This window comes from Nerophis ophidion, linkage group LG07 (assembly GCF_033978795.1).
Source record: "Nerophis ophidion isolate RoL-2023_Sa linkage group LG07, RoL_Noph_v1.0, whole genome shotgun sequence".
Lineage (NCBI taxonomy): Eukaryota > Metazoa > Chordata > Actinopteri > Syngnathiformes > Syngnathidae > Nerophis > Nerophis ophidion.
In genome coordinates, this window is record NC_084617.1 from 20,965,941 (window position 1) to 20,983,331 (window position 17,391).

General features: G+C 41.3%; 1 protein-coding gene across 2 annotated transcripts in view; it reads right to left on the minus strand.

Annotated features, from left to right (window-relative positions):
- mybpc2a (myosin binding protein Ca) overlaps positions 1–17,391 on the minus strand; it is a 122,350-nt gene that overhangs the window by 67,733 nt on the left and 37,226 nt on the right. For both annotated transcript variants that reach the window (XM_061905607.1, XM_061905606.1), the window contains exons 4-8: positions 16,700–16,714; positions 12,032–12,115; positions 11,803–11,951; positions 9,026–9,143; positions 8,758–8,806 (exon numbers count right to left, since the gene is read on the minus strand). In XM_061905607.1, coding sequence (XP_061761591.1) covers positions 8,758–8,806; positions 9,026–9,143; positions 11,803–11,951; positions 12,032–12,115; positions 16,700–16,714 — 415 coding nt within the window. The remainder of the gene's footprint in view (positions 1–8,757; positions 8,807–9,025; positions 9,144–11,802; positions 11,952–12,031; positions 12,116–16,699; positions 16,715–17,391) is intronic.

The following is a 17,391-nucleotide window of genomic DNA, read 5'->3' on the forward strand; positions in this document are numbered from 1 at the left end:
TGAGCACTCCCCACAGGACTTCCCGAGGGACACGGTCGAATGCCTTCTCCAAGTCCACAAAGCACATGTAGACTGGTTGGGCAAACTCCCATGCACCCTCAAGAACCCTGCCGAGAGTATAGAGCTGGTCCACAGTTCCACGACCAGGACGAAAACCACACTGTACCTCCTGAATCCGAGGTTCGACTATCCGGCGTAGCCTCCTCACCAGTGCACCTGAATAAACCTTACCGGGAAGGCTGAGGAGTGTGATCCCACGATAGTTGGAACACACCCTCCGGTCCCCCTTCTTAAAGAGAGGGACCACCACCCCGGTCTGCCAATCCAGAGGTACCGCCCCCGATGTCCACGCGATGCTGCAGAGTCTTGTCAACCAAGACAGCCCCACAGCATCCAGAGCCTTAAGGAACTCCGGGGCCTTGCCGCCGAGGAGCTTTTTAACTACCTCAGCGACCTCAGCCCCAGAAATAGGAGAGTCCACTACAGATACCCCAGGCACCGCTTCCTCAAAGAAAGACGTGTTGGTGGGATTGAGGAGGTCTTCGAAGTATTCCCTCCACCGATCCACAACATCCGCAGTCGAAGTCAGCAGAACACCATCCGCACCATACACGGTGTTGATAGTGCACTGCTTCCCCTTCCTGAGGCGCCGTATGGTGGTCCAGAATCGCTTCGAAGCCGTCCGGAAGTCGTTTTCCATGGCTTCCCCGAACTCTTCCCATGTCCGAGTTTTTGCCTCCGCAACCGCTAAAGCTGCACACCGCTTGGCCCGTCGGTACCCGTCCACTGCCTCTGGAGTCCTATGAGCCAAAAGAACCCGATAGGACTCCTTCTTCAGCTTGACGGCATCCCTCACTGCTGGTGTCCACCAACGGGTTCTGGGATTACCGCCACGACAGGCACCAACAACCTTGCGGCCACAGCTCCAATCAGCCGCCTCGACAATAGAGGTTCGGAACATGGTCCACTCGGACTCAATGTCCCGCACCTCCCTCGTGACATGTTCAAAGTTCTCCCGGAGGTGTGAATTGAAACTCTCTCTGACAGGAGACTCTGCCAGACGTTCCCAGCAGACCCTCACAATGCGTTTGGGCCTGCCAGGTCTGTCCGGCATCCTCCCCCACCATCGCAGCCAACTCACCACCAGGTGGTGATCGGTAGAAAGCTCCGCCCCTCTCTTCACCCGAGTGTCCAAAACATAAGGCCGCAAATCCGATGACACAACTACAAAGTCGATCATGGAACTGCGGCCTAGGGTGTCCTGGTGCCAAGTGCACATATGGACACCCTTATGTTTGAACATGGTGTTTGTTATCGACAAACTGTGACGAGCACAAAAGTCCAATAACAAAACACCACTCGGGTTCAGATCCGGGCGGCCATTCTTCCCAATCACGCCTCTCCAGGTTTCACTGTCGTTGCCAACATGAGCGTTGAAGTCTCCCAGTAGGACAAGGGAATCACCCGGAGGAGCACTTTCCAGTACTCCCTCGAGTGTACCCAAAAAGGGTGGGTATTCTGAACTGCTGTTTGGTGCGTAAGCACAAACAACAGTCAGGACCCGTCCCCCCACCCGAAGGCGAAGGGAAGCTACCCTCTCGTCCACTGGGTTGAACTCAAACGTACAGGCTTTGAGCCGGGGGGCAACCAGAATTGCCACCCCAGCCCGTCGCCTCTCACTGCCGGCAACGCCAGAGTGGAAGAGGGTCCAGTCCCTCTCGAGAGAACTGGTTCCAGAGCCCTTGCTGTGCGTCGAGGTGAGTCCGACTATATCCAGCCGGAACTTCTCTACCTCGCGCACTAGCTCAGGCTCCTTCCCCCCCAGTGAGGTGACGTTCCACGTCCCAAGAGCTAGCTTCTGTAGCCGAGGATCGGACCGCCAAGTGCCCTGCCTTCGGCTGCCGCCCAGCTCACAATGCACCCGACCTCTATGGCCCCTCCTATGAGTGGTGAGCCCATTGGAGGGATGACCCACGTTGCCTCTTCGGGCTGTGCCCGGCCGGGCCCCATGGGAACAGGCCCGACCACCAGGCGCTCGCCATCGTGCCCCAACTCCGGGCCTGGCTCCAGAGCGGGGCCCCGGTGACCCACGTCCGGGCGAGGGAAATCTGGGTTCATTTCGTTGTAATTCCATAGAAGTCTTTGAGCTGCTCTTTGTCTGATCACTCACCTAGGACCTGTTTGTCTTGGGAGACCCTACCAGGGGGCATGAAAACCCCCAGACAACATAGCTCCTAGGATCATTGGGACACGCAAACTCCTCTACCACGGTAAGGTAGCAGCTCAGAGAGGAGTGTAATCATTTAGATTTTTTTAAATTGGAAAAATAATGCTAAAAACAAGTTAATAGTATTAAAATGCCAACTTTTTCTCATTACATTATCTTTTTGCCCTTTTTATTTCACATTTTGTTTGGGTTTTTTCAAAAAAATACGCAGCAGTAACCATTTAGATGTTTTAAAATGTGAAAAATAACGCTAAAAACAAGTTAATAGTATCAAAATGTCTAATTTTTCTCATTACATTATCTTTTTGCCCTTTTTATCTCACATTTATGTTGGTGTTTTTTACTAAAATAAGCAGCAGTAACACCTTAGTATTTTTTTTAAATTGAAAAATAACGCTAAAAACAAGTTAATAGTATCAAAATGTCAACTTTTTCTCATTACATTATCTTTTTGCCCTTTTTATCTCACATTTATGTTTTGTTTTTTTTACTAAAATAAGCAGCAGTAACCATTTAGTATTTTTTAAAATTGAAAAATAACGCTAAAAACAATTTAATAGTATCAAAATGTCAACTTTTTCACATTACATTATGTTTTATTTCCCATTTTTCTTCTGGACTCTCAGTATTATGTTGGATCCAATATGGACTGGACTCTCACACTACTAACTAAAGTTAAAGTTAAAGTACCAATAATTGTCACACACACACTAGGTGTGGTGATATTTGTCCTCTGCATTTGATCCATCCCCTTGATCACCCCCTGGGAAGTGAGGGGACCAGTGGGCAGCAGCGGTGCCGCGCCCGGGAATCATTTATGTGAATTTAACCCCCAATTCCAACCCTTGATGTTGAGTGCCAAGCAGGGAGGCGATGGGTCCCATTCTTTCTAGTCTTTGGTATGACTCAGCCGGGGTTTGAACTCACAACCTACCGATCTCAGGGCGGACACTCTAACCACTATAGTGGCCACTGAGTAGATCCAATCCAATCCAATCCAATCCACTTTATTTATATAGCACATTTAAACAAAAATAACGTTTCCAAAGTGCTGCACAGCCGTGTTAAAAACAATTGTAAAAAAATAAATAAATAAATAAAATAAAATAAAAAAAGTATATATATATATATATTATGCTCCACCAATGACTGAATAAAAACAAAAAATAAATAAATATAAAACCAATAAAAACAATATAAAAACAAATATGATTAAAAACTATTTTAAAGGGTAAAATCAATTAAAACAGTAAAATAGAAATCAAAGTGTATAAAAAACACAGAGGACAACAGAGAACAGAGGACCACACAACTCACGTAGTGTTAAAAGCCAAAGAATAAAAGTGGGTCTTAAAACGAGACTTAAAAATCTCCACTGTGGAAGCAGTTTGAACATGGAGGGGCAGAGTGTTCCAGAGCTTAGGGGCGACCACAGAGAAGGCCCTGTCTCCCCTGGTCTTAAGTCTGGTCTTGGGCACCACGAGCTGGAACTGGCTCTCGGACCTCAGAGCGCGCGCAGGAATGTAAATTTGGATAAGGTCCGAGATATATTGAGGTGCCAGTCCATGTAAAGATTTAAAAACAAACAGCAATGTTTGAAAATCAATTCTAAAATGAACAGGGAGCCAGTGCAAACTCTGAAGAATTGGGGTTATATGCTGGCGTTTCCTGGCCCCTGTTAAAAGTCGTGCTGCCGCGTTCTGGACTAACTGCAACCGGGAGAGAGCTTTTTGGCTAATGCCAGCATAAAGTGCATTGCAGTAGTCCAGGCGACTTGAAATAAAAGCATGCACGACTTGTTCAAAAAGGTTAAAAGATAAAAACGGTTTAACCTTTACTAAAAGACGAAGGTGATAAAAACACGATTTTAAAATGCCATTGACTTGTTTGTCTAGTTTAAAATCGCTATCTATAGTGACGCCAAGGCTGGTGACTTTGGGACGCACATAATTTTGCAATGGTCCCAAGTCAGTGAGGGCCAGACCAAAAACTAAAATTTCCACTCAACATGGATCTAATTGCACCGGTTTCCTTATTGTCGTCCCATTGGGTTGAGTTTTTTTCTTGCCTTGATGTGGGATCAGAGCCATGTCGTTGTGGCTTGTGCAGCACTTTGAGAAACTTGTGATTTAAGGCTATATAAGTAAAACTTTGATTGATAGATTGATTGACTGATTGATTCTTGTTTTTTTCCCAAAAAATGCTGTGTTTTTTTGTGCTCTTTTCAAACAAATAGTATAAAACATTAGCATGCCAATATAAGAGATGCTAACATACTTTATAGTTGGCGCCAATGATCAAAATCCATGATTTTTAGGTTAAAACATACAAAATTAGCAAAAAGAAGAAGAAGAAAAAACAAGCATAAAACGTTAGCATGCTAACATTAGCATGTTAGCACCTGACCGGGTAAATGCACTATTTGTATATGTAAACATTCAAATTTAACAAAAAAAATAGCATCCAGTATTACCATGCTAACATTAAAGACTTAAGCATACTTTCGAGATGGCCCCAGTTATCAAATTCCATCATTTTTAGGTTTAAAACAAGCTAAATTAGCTAAAAAGCTAAAAGGTAAATGGGTTAGTTGTACAGCGCTTTTCTACATTCAAGGTATTTTGACATTATTTCCACATTTACCCATTCACACATACATTCACACACACTGATGGCAGGAGCTGCCATGCAAGGCCATGAAGTGTCTTGCTCAAAGACACAACGGACGTGGTGAGGTTGGTAGAAGGTGGGGATCAAGCCAGGAACCCTCAGGTTGCTGGCACAGCCACTCTCCCAACTGCCCCACGCCGTCCCCCATGCTAACATAAACTTTTAGCATCCTATCATTAGCATGCTAATATAGGAGATGTTAGCATACATCCAAGATGGCGGCAAGTATCAAAAACCATTATGTTTTAAGTTAAAACATACAAAATTAGCTAAAAAGCGAGCAAAGAACATTAGCATGCTAACATCAGCATGCGACCGTTAGGCATGCTAGCACGTGACCACATAAAAGGAAATACCGTAATGCGCTATTTGGAGTTGAATACATTCAACATTTTCATAAAGCTACAGTAAAATATCAGCATGCTAATGTCAGCATGCTATTATAGAACGTTAACATAGATTCAAAATGGCGGCAAGTATAAAAATAAACATGATTTTGAAGTTAGAACACACAAAATTAAATAATAATAAAAAAAAGAGCATAAAACGTTTCCCCTCTAACATCAGCATGCTACTGTTAGCATGCAAGCATGTGACCGTGACCGTTTGTAGGTATTAATATTCAAAATGAGCAAAAATCCTACATTAAAATATCAGCATGCTAATGCATGCATGCTAATACAAGAGATATTGGCATACTTTCAAGATGGCGCCAAGTTTCAAAAACCATGATTTTTAAGTTAGAATGTACAAAATTAGCTAAAAAAAAGATTGTAAAACGTTAGCATGCTAACATCAGCATACTACTTTTCGCATTCAAGCACGTGTTAACATTCAAACGGATCAGGAATGCTACCGTAAAATATCAGCATACTAATGTCAGCATGTTATTGTAGAAACGTTAGCATTCTTCCAAAATGGTGGCAAGTATCAAAAACCATGATTTTTAAGTTAGAACGTACAAAATTAGCTAAAAAGAGCATAAAACGTTAGCATTCTATCATCATCATCCTACTGTTAGCATGCAAGGATGTAACCATGACCGTTTGTAGGTGTTAATATTCAAAATGAGCAAACATTTTACCGTAAAATATCATCATGCTACTGTTCGCATCCAAGCACGTGAACGTTTGTAGGCGTTACCATTCAAAATGAGCAAAGCTACTGTAAAATATCAGCATATTAATGTCAGCATGCTATTATAGAACGGTTAGCATACTCCCAAAATTGCGGCTAGTATCAAAAACAGGATTTTTTGGTTAGAACGTTCTAAATTAGCTAAAAAAAAGGAATATAAAACGTAAGAATGCTAACATCAGCATTCTACTCTTAGCAAGTAAGCACGTGACCGTGACCGTTTGTGGGTGTTACCATTTAAAATTAGCAAAAATGCTACCGTAAAATATCAGCATGCTAATGTTAGCATGCTATTATAGAAACGTTAGCATACTCACAAAATGGCGCCAAGTATCAAAAAACGTGATTTTTATGTTAGAACGTATAACATTTGCTAAAAAAGAGTATAAAACGTTAGTATGCTAACATCAGCTTACTAGTGTTTACATGCAAGCAAGTGTCCGTGACCATTTATATGTGTTAACATTCAAAATGAGCATAAATGTTACCGTAAAATATCAGCATGCTCATGTATGCATGCTAATATAACAGATATTGGTACACTTTCTAGATGGCGCCAAGTATCAAAAAACATGATTGTTAAGTTTGAACATACAAAATTTGCTTAAAAAAAATGACCATAAAACATTAGCATGCTAATGTCAGCATACTAATGTTAGCATGCAAGCGTGTGACTGTGACCGTTTGTAGGTGTTACCATTCAAAATGAGCAAAAATGCTACTGTAATATATCAGCATGCTAATGTCAGCATGCTATTATAGAAACATTAGCATACCTACAAAATGACGCCAAGTATCAAAAACCATGATTTTTAGGTAAGAACCCACAAAATTAGCACAAAAAAAGGCATTAAACATTAGCACTCTAACATTAGCAAACTACTGTTAGCATGCAAGCATGTGACTGTGAAAATGAGGAAAAATGCTACCGTAATATACCAGCATGCTAATATAAGAAATGTCGGTATACTTTCAAGTATCAAAATGCATTATTTTTATGTATAAACATACACTATTAGCTAAAGAGCTAACAATAACACTAATACTCAGTGGCCTAGTGGTTAGCGTGTCCGCCCTGACATCGGTAGGTTGTGAGTTCAAACCCCGGCCGAGTCATACCAAAGACTATAAAAAATGGGACCCATTACCTCCCCGCTTGGCACTCAGCATCAAGGGTTGGAATCGGGGGTTAAATCACCAAAAATGATTCCCCGGGCGCGGCCACCGCTGCTGCTCACTGCTCCCCTCACCTCCCAGGGGGTGATCAAGGGGATTGCTCAAATGCAGAGGACAAATTTCCCCACTATGACTATCATTGGTACTTTAAAGGCCTACTGAAATTAGATGTTCTTATTTAAACGGGGATAGCAGGTCCATTCTATGTGTCATACTTGATCATTCCGCGATATTGCCATATTTTTGCTGAAAGGATTTAGTAGAGAACATCGACGATAAAGTTCGCAACTTTTGGTCGCTAATAGAAAAGCTTTGCCTTTACCGGAAGTAGCAGACGATGTGCGCGTGACGTCACGGGTTGTAGAGCTCCTCACATCCTCACATTGTTTTTAATGGGAGCCACCAGCAGTAAGAGCAATTCAGACCGAGAAACGACAACTTCCCCATTAATTTGAGCGAGGATGAAAGATTTGTGAATTAGGATATTGATAGTGAAGGACTAGAAAAAAATAAAATAAAATTTTAAAAAAGCGACGGCTCCGGGCGGCGGCAGTATGAGCGTTTCAGATGTAATTAGACACATTTACTAGGATAATTCTGGAAGATCCCTTATCTGCTTATTGTTTTAATAGTGTTTTAGTGAGATTTTAAAGATTGTAAAGACATACCTCGAGGTCGGATGGCTGCGGTGAACACGCAGTGTCTCAGAGAGAAGCCCAGGAGCCAAGCTCACAGCTGCCTTTTTTGACAGCTGATGTCTACAGGTAAGATATATATCACAATTTCCCCATCCAAAAACATGCTGGTTGACATAGAGAAAACATGTTCGCTTGACCGCTCCGCTTCACAACAAACGAAGAAACATCGGCTGTGTCTCGGTGCTAAAGACAGCTGCAATCCACCGCTTTCCACCAACAGCGTTGTTCTTTATAGTCTCAATTATTAAATGAACAAATTGCAAAAGATTCAGCAACACAAATGTCCAAAATACTGTGTAATTATGCGATTAAAGCAGACGACTCTTAGCCGCGAGTCGTGCAGCGCTAATATTTCCTGACAGTCCGTGACGTCACGCGCACGCGTCATCATTCCGCAACGTTTTACTGTAAACAAGAAACTCGCGGCAAATTTAAAATTGCAATTTAGTTAACTAAAAAGGCCGTATTGGCATGTGTTGCAATGTTAATATTTCATCATTGATATATAAACTATCAGACTGCGTGGTCGGTAGTAGTGGGTTTCAGTGGGCCTTTAACTTTTAACTTTAATATTAACAATATGCTTTGCCACCTGTAAACATCCAGATTATAGTTTTATAAAACTTGGATCGGAAAAAATGAAGGAGCGACTAGATGACGGCAAGCGAGCCTCGTTATGACGAGCCACTGTGACCGACCCCCCCACGTCTGAAGACCCAAAACCACTTCAGGTGAAACAGCAGCTGTTGTCAGACAAGACAGAGACAAACGACGGACAGCCAGACGGGCAGAGACCCCGCGTGCGGCGGACAGATGTCCTCAGGCAACGTACGGGAGGAAGACACTCACGATCGCTTGAAGGCCTCCAAAATGTTGTCCTGCTGCTCCTCTTGCACCGCTGAAAGCCGACAGAAGGAGGAAGACTGCTGAGGTTAATTCATTACACCAGCGGCAAAGCAATAATGGACTCGGGACCTCGCCGGGCCACTAAATGATAGAATGTAATGTTCACGGCCCTGGCTGAGTTATTGTCTGACAAAGCTAGTTAGACGGCGGCGCAGGAGGCGCTGAATGGAAGATGACAATAATGTGATTAAGTGTCGGCGTGACGACCCACCCTGCACCGACACCTCAAACGTGCAGCTGTCGCACTTGTCCTTGGAGGTGACCTCGCAGCGGTAGCCACCTGCGTCTCCGTCCACCGCTTTGATGATGTGCATCTCGTAGGTGTAGACCTGGAATACAAACGTGCGTTAAACGACGCATGGACACGGACCATCAGACCGAGTTAGACGTTCTTAAGGGTCAGAGTCACCAAGTCTTAAATCTGGAATCACTTTCACAGGATTGCCTGCTGTTCTTCTACAGTGAGAACATTGAGGAGTACACCTGGCCCAATTCAGGGGGGCCACTCTTCATAGGTCATGGTCTCTACCAGTTCCACCCTTCAGAGGCCATGGTCAACACCAGTTCCACCCTTCAGAGGGCATGGTCTATACCATTTCCACCCATTCATAGGTCATGGTGAATACCAGTGCCACCCTTTATAGGTCATGGTCAATACCAGTGCCACCCTTCATAGGTCATGGTCGATACCAGTGCCACCCTTCACAGGGCGTGATCAACCCCATAGTTCCACCCTTTAGAGGGCATGGTCTACACCAGTTCCACCCTTCACAGGGCATGGTCTATACCAGTTCCACGCTTCATAGGTCATGGTCGATACCTGTGCCACCCTTCACAGGGTATGATCGACACCATAGTTCCACCCCTTAATGGGCATGATCTACACCAGTTTCAACCTTCATAGGTCACGGACTATAGCAGTTCCACCCTTCATAGGTCATGGTCAATACCAGTGCCACCCTTCACAGGGCGTGCTCAACACCATAGTTCCACCCTGTAGTGGGCATGATCTACACCAGTTTCAACCTTCATTGGTCATGGTTTATACCAATGCCACCCTTCACAGGGCGTGATCGACACCATAGTTCCACGCTGTAGTGGGCATGATCTACACCAGTTTCAACCTTCATTGGTCATGGTATATGCCAGTTCCACCCTTCATAAGTCATGGTCTATACCAGTGCCACCCTTCACAGGGCATGATCGACACCATAGTTCCACCCTTAAGTGGGCATGATCTGAACCAGTTTCAACCTTCATAGGTCATGGTCTATACCAGTTCCACACTTCATAGGTCATGGTCGATACCAGTGCCACCCTTCAGAGGGCATGGTCTTTACCAGTTCCACCCTTCATAGGTCATGGTCGATACCAGTGCCACCCTTCACAGGGCGTGCTCAACACCATAGTTCCACCCTTTAGAGGGCATGGTTTGCACCAGTTTCACCCTTCACAGGGCATGGTATATACCAGTTCCACCCTTCATAGGTCATTGTTTATACCAGTGCCACCCTTCACAGGGTGTGATCGACACCATAGTTCCAGCCTTTAGTGGGCATGATCAACACCAGTTTCAACCTTCATTGGTCATGGTATATACCAGTTCCACCCTTCATAGGTCATGGTCTATACCAGTGCCACCCTTCACAGGGCAAGATCGACACCATAGTTCCACCCTTTAGTGGGCATGATCTTAACCAGTTTCAACCTTCATAAGTCATGGTCTATACCAGTGCCACCCTTCATAGGTCATGGTCGATACCAGTGCCACCCATCAGAGGGCATGGTCTATACCAGTTCCACCCTTCATAGGTCATGTTCGATACCAGTTCCACCCTTCACAGGGCGTGCTCAACACCATAGTTCCACCCTCTAGAGGGTATGGTTTACACCAGTTCCACCCTTCACAGGGCATGGTATATACCAGTTCCAACCTTCATAGTTCATGGTCTATACCAGTTCCACCCTTCATAGGTCATGGTCGATACCAGTGCCACCCTTCAGAGGGCATGGTCTATACCAGTTCCACCCTTCATAGGTCATGGTCTATACCAGTGCCACTCATCACAGGGCGTGATCAACACCTTAGTCCCACCATTTAGTGAGCATGATCTACACCAGTTTCAACCTTGATAGGTCATGGTCTATACCAGTTCCACCTTTCATAGGTCATGGTCTATACCAGTGCCACTCTTCACAGGGCGTGATCAACACCATAGTTCCAGCCTTTAGAGGGCATGGTCTACATCAGTTTCACCCTCCATAAGGCATGGTCTACACCAGTTCCACCATTCAAATGGCATAGTCTATAACATTTTCACCCTTCAAAGGACATGGTCTACACAAGTTCCACCCTTCAAAAGGCATGGTCTACAACCAATTCAACCTTTCAAGGGGCATGGTAAACACCAGTAGTACCTTTTAGAGGACATGGTCTCTACCAGACCAAAAACAAAGGTTGGTTTTAGGCTTTCTGGTTGCATCGGATGGCCCTCACCCTTATGTCACAATGCCAGCTATACATTACCAATTTCACAGTTTCATGCTAAGCTTTTAAGGTATCCCCATGTTTTAACGAGTGAAAAAATGGCTCTAGCACAAAGAATCATGGGATCGGCCTTGAAGGATCCTAGCGCAAAAAGCTTCCTTTGGGGCCAGACTTCCCACTGAGTCCAAAGAAGACTCCAAAGATAAAGCCTCTGAATCGGTGCACAGGGATGAACCCTCCAGTGTGTGCCAGACCTACAATAAAGCCAATTCCGGTTAGACTTGCCAAAAACAAATCCAAGACTCTCATGCATGATTAGACAAGACACTCCATGGAGGACACCAATCTGTCCACTGCCTTTTTCAGTCAACAGGTGACACATCGTTTGTCAATCTCATGGTCCATCCTGGGAATTCTCCACTTGAAGCTCAACTTCACTCTCATTCCAAATGGAACGATCCAGACTGAATCCTCATGATCGGAGCTGGTGATGATGATACCTTGGTGCTTCTGTCATAGGTCTCCTTGAACTGCAAGTGCTTCCCAGCCTTGCTTCCCAGGTCCAGCCACTTCCCCTTCAGCCATTTCAAGGTGGGCTTCCTCATCAGGGTGGAAGAGTCCACTTTGGCCACAAACATTACATCCTTGCCTGCCGTGGTTTAAAGAGAAAACGTGAGCAAACATCCGGCGGACAGAGACCGTCCAGAGTTCTTGGTCTGAAGAACTGACCTTGGGTGACTGTGGCGCTCTCTGGCTTCAACACAAACAGACCGGTCAGTTCTGAGAGCTGAGGGTCCTCGCCTGGCGCAGCCTCTGTAAGGAGGGTGTGTGACATGAATAAAAACAATGTAGAACTTTGGGAAACGACTGGTAGATCGGGGTATATTTTTTTTAGAGGGACCATTCCTCATGTGTACACACTCAGCAAAGTCCACCATTGTACATTTTGGGGTACAATGTCTAGTAGTGGGGTGATACTCTCAACAGTTGTTTTTTTTACCCTGAACCTTCACAGTTTGAACCTGGAAGACTGCAAACTGTTACCCCGGAGCAGGGGTGTCCAAAGTGTGGCCCAGAAGCCAATTGTGGCCCGCAGCTCTTTTTTTTAACAGCACATTCTAAAAATACTATTGAAAAAAAAAAACATTAAAAAGTGGAATAAAAAAGAAAAAACGTTGAAATGTGACAAGGAAACATTGAAATGATGACTAATGACACAATAACTCTTTAAAATTGACATTGCTCAAAAATAATAAGGAATTTAAATTAATGTTGTTATAAAATATGGACATATTTAAGGCTCTAAGTACTTCAAATTAAATATTGCACTTTCAAATATTTTTGTAGGGTAAAATATTACATATTTTGTTTTTGCCTTTCAAAAAAACAGGGTTTTCTTTGATCAAAAAGGGCAACAAACAAACAAATGTAAACAATGTTTAAAAAAATTGTCGGCTGGATCAAGAGGTGATCTAGAGACTTAGGTTTTGGAAAAAAAAAATTAAATTAATGATGACTTATTTGAGTGGGGTCATTTTGGATACTGAATAATTTTTAGTGTTTTTAACTGTCATTAAAAAAAAAAAAAAAAAAAAAAAAAAAAGAATCAAAATTGATGTTGTTATGATTTGTTGACCTATTTAATGCTCCAATTACTTCACATCAAATATTCCTCTTTGAATTTTTTTGGGGGGGGAGAAATATTGCCTATTTTGTGTTGCTTCCATAAAGAAAACAAAGGGTTTTTTTGTTTTGTTTTTTTGACAACAAGGAAAAAAAGAAACATACAAAAAAAAAAAAAAAAAACTTATAATAGACAGTTTGATCCGAAGTTGATCCAGAGACTTACATGTTCTGGGTAAAAACAAAAACAATTATAAGATTATGACTTTGATGAGTTTTAACACTTTTATTAGTGGGGCCCTTTTGGATCACCACAAATTGTAGTGGGACTTTTTAAACTGTAATTGCCTAAAAAATAATAATGAATTAAAATAAATGTTATGAATTGTTGACCTGTTTAAGACTCCAATTATGTCATATCAAATATTTCACTTAGAAATTTTTTGGGGTGGGAAATATTGCATATTTTGTGTTGTTTCTTTGACAATAAGGACTAAAACAAACGTACAAAAAACAACAAAAACTTATAATCAACACATAGATCTGAATTTGATGTAGATACTTAAGTGTTGAAAGTATGAATAAATTATGACTTATTTTTAAAATTTTTATGAGTAGAGCCCTTTTGGATTCCACCACTTTTAATGGGATATTTTTTTAAACTGCCATTGCCCCCAAAATAATGATGAACTAAAATCACTGTTGTTATGAATTGTTGACCTATTTAAGACTGTGATTATGTCACATCAAATATTCCACTTTTGGGATAAAAATATTGCATATTTTGTGTTTGTGCTATAAAAAAAAGGGTTTTCTTTGACAAAAAGGGCATAAAACCTACACATATATTTGTACTTTATATCGACAGATAGACCTGAAGTTGATCTGTTTGTGTTGATATATAACATTTAAAAAAAAAGAAAGTAATTATATATGACTTATCTTTATTTTTATGACTGAGACCCTTCCGGTACCAATCTTGAGGATATACCTAAAGCATCGGAGTACCTTCCATTCATTCTATTTTCAATTCTTAAATGCAAATCAAAAAAACTATTTCTGGTAATTTTTTCCATTTTCATTTCTGAATCAAAAGTTGGACAACTATTTAATGACAATTTTTTTAAAACGACAATAGGACTCCAGCTGAACAAAGATGTTATCGTTATGCTAAAAACATGCTCAACGCAAGGGAAAAGATAAAATATTGCTTCCAGTTCAATCTGTCATCACACAGATAACCACGCATTTTTGCATTTCGGATGAAAAAATGTTCCGATTTTTGTGTTTTTCTGGAAAAATTTAAATCCATAAAAGGAAAACCGCACAAAATACAATTTTACGGCAATATTTGAATTAAAATAAACTCCTTTTTGTTTGTTTCAAAATCTGCCATGTGTAATAAAAATCTAAAAACGGCCACAATTTTATTTTTTGATTTGAGTTTCAGAATTAGAAATAGAATGAACGGAAGGTACACAGACTCGTATACCTTTCATTAATTCAAAACAAACAAAAAAGGTTTGCTTTTCATTAAAACATTGCCTTAATATTGGATTTTGTGTTGTTTTCCTTTTATGGAGTTTTTATTTTTCCAGATAAACACAAAAATCTAAAAAAAATATCCAAAAAAATGTGTGGTAACATCTTTGTTCAGCAGGAGTCTTAAAAAACAAGTTCCGGACCATTTTTTCTATTTTCATTTCTGAAACAAAAGTTCGACAACTATTTAATGACAATTTTTTTTATATATATAGGACTCCTGCTGAGCAAAGATGTTACCGTTATGTTAAAAACATGCTGAACGCAAAGGAAAGGCTAAAATACTGCTTCCCGTTGGTCCGTGTAGCTTCCGTTCATTCTATTTCTAATTCTGAAACGCAAATCAAAAAATAAAATCCGGGCCATTTTTTGATTTTTATTTTATATGCCAGATTTTTGTCAGAGTTTCTTGTAGACGAACCCCAAGATGCAGAGATTGAGGCAGGCATGGAGTGAGAAAACATGATTTAATATAAATACTAAAACAAGAACAAACAAAAGGGGTACAAACAAAAAGCGCGCTTGTGGGCGGATAACAAACAAAAAGAGCTAGCATGGGAACTAGAAAATAAATGGAGCTTAGCATGGAAGCTAGCAAAAACAAAAAGGCCTAGCGTGGAAGCTAGCAGGTCTCGAGCAGGAAACAGAAGTCGTACATGAAATATGAAAACAAACTTGGAAGCAGGGAACAAAAGGCAGTAAGCTAAAAACCGCAATCAAATAAAACTTACCACAACACTGCCTTGACAAAACACGACAGGTAGCAACGACAAGAGCGACATCGACATGACAATAATCCAGCAACTGACTGGAGGACAAAAACAGGCTGAAATAGAAGCGGGCTGATTGACACCAGGTGTGGCCAGGTGCCAATCAGCCGCAGCTGAGGGAAAACAGCGCACAGGGAAAAAAACAGGAAACAGACCAAATAAGAGCGCTGATAGGAACTGAAAACAGGAAATACTAAACACACACACACAGAGGAAAAACTAAAACACAAAGAAACTGTCGGAGGCAACCCTGACAATTTTAAAACAAACAAAAAAGGGTTGACCTTTATCAAAATATTGGAATAAAATTTGATTTTTTTTCTGTTTTAGTAACGCAAAAAAATTAGCAAAAATGCTTGGTTCTTTTTGTGATGACAAATTCAGTATTTTAGCCTTTCCTTTGTGTTTAGCATGTTTTTAGCACAAGGGGAACATCTTCATTCAGCAGGAGTTCTATATATGAAAAAGTGTCATTAAATTGTTGTCCAACTTTTGTTTTACAAATGAAAATAGAAAAAAATGGTCCGAAATTTGTTTTTTAGGAGTCCTGCAGAACAAAAGTGTTGCCATTGTGCTAAAATCATGCTAAACACAAAGGAAAAAATAAAATATTGCTTCTGGTTCAATTTGTCGTCACAAAAATAACCACGCGTTGTTGCACATTTTTTCGATTTTTGGGTTTATCTGGAAAAATAAAAATCCATAAAGGGAAAACAGCACAAAATCCATTTTTATGGCAATATTCTAATGAAAATCAACCCCTTTTTGTAATTTTCCAAAATCTGCTGCATATAATAAAAATCTAAAAATGGCCCTATTTTTTTCTTTTGATTGGCATTTCAGAATGGGAATTAGAATGAACGGAAAGTGCACGGACCTAAAATATTGCTTCCGGTTCACGCATTTTTGCAATTTTGATGAACATTTTTTTAGATTTTTTTTGTTTATCTGGAAAAATTTAAATCCATAAAAGGAAAACAGCACAAAATCCAATTTTACAGCAATATTTGAATGAAAATCAACACGTTTTTGTTTGTTTGAAAATGTGCCACATATGTTTAAAATCGAAAAACAGCCCTAATTTAATTTTATGATTTGCGTTTCAGAATTGGAAATAGAATGAACGAAAGGTACACGAACCCTAAAGGTTAAAAAAATCCAAATATTGTATTTGTTTGGAAAATGAAAAATATCAAAATGGCAACCGCATGCTTTAAAAGTTTGGACACTCCTGCCCCGGATTTTACTAATTAGTCCTAAACGGTGCATTAGTCTGGTCTGGACCACCAGGGGCACACACGGACACCTCCTAGTACTAAGACCACATGCGGTCCGCTCTTGACTTCCTCAGAGGAAGTTGGTCACACATTGGATTCGACAGTTCCTTGGTAGACGTTTCAGTCGCCATCAAAAGACGGATCCTCGTTTGTTCCACGGACATGCTAACGTGTTCGGGTCTTACCGTCAGGCGGCAACTCTGCGTCGGAGAAAGAGAAGGTGAGGAGCGGCGTCAGTCTGTGTGTTGTGGTCGCACAAGCAACATTCACGCACACAAACACTTAGTCGTCGAAAAGAATGGAGTCAATCTTTCAACATCTTGTATGTTGCCAACTCTCCAGAAAGAGAAGTTGCTATTGGCTCTCCTAAAAGTCACTCAATCATGCATTGTCTAATTGACCTAATTGACCGTTAAGTTCAGAACCCGCCCTTGCAAACTCTGGTTGCGGATCAACTTTTGCAATGAAAAGTGTTTGCCGAAAAACATGGTTTAGTTCCAGCTGCAATAACACTCCCAGTGTCTCTTCATTTGCAAAAAAAAAAAGAGCATTCTACGCGTTAGTGAATTGGTCTCTGTACGTTTGAAAAAACTGAATACAACTGCAAAATAATGCACCCGAGGGCCAAAGAAAGTGACAGCACTTTGATAAAGAAGGTGAGAAACACGGTTGATGTAATAATGTAGATTTCATTTATCCTGTATAGGAATTTCACATTTTGTTCTGAATGAAGAACTATAATTATTCTCTATAAAAATGTGTTTTATGTTCATATTTGTATTATTATTTAGACTTAGACTTAAACTTAGACTTCCTTTTTTGAACTTTACAGTACGGATAACAACGCAATTTTGTTGCATTAGCTCATGGTAGTGCA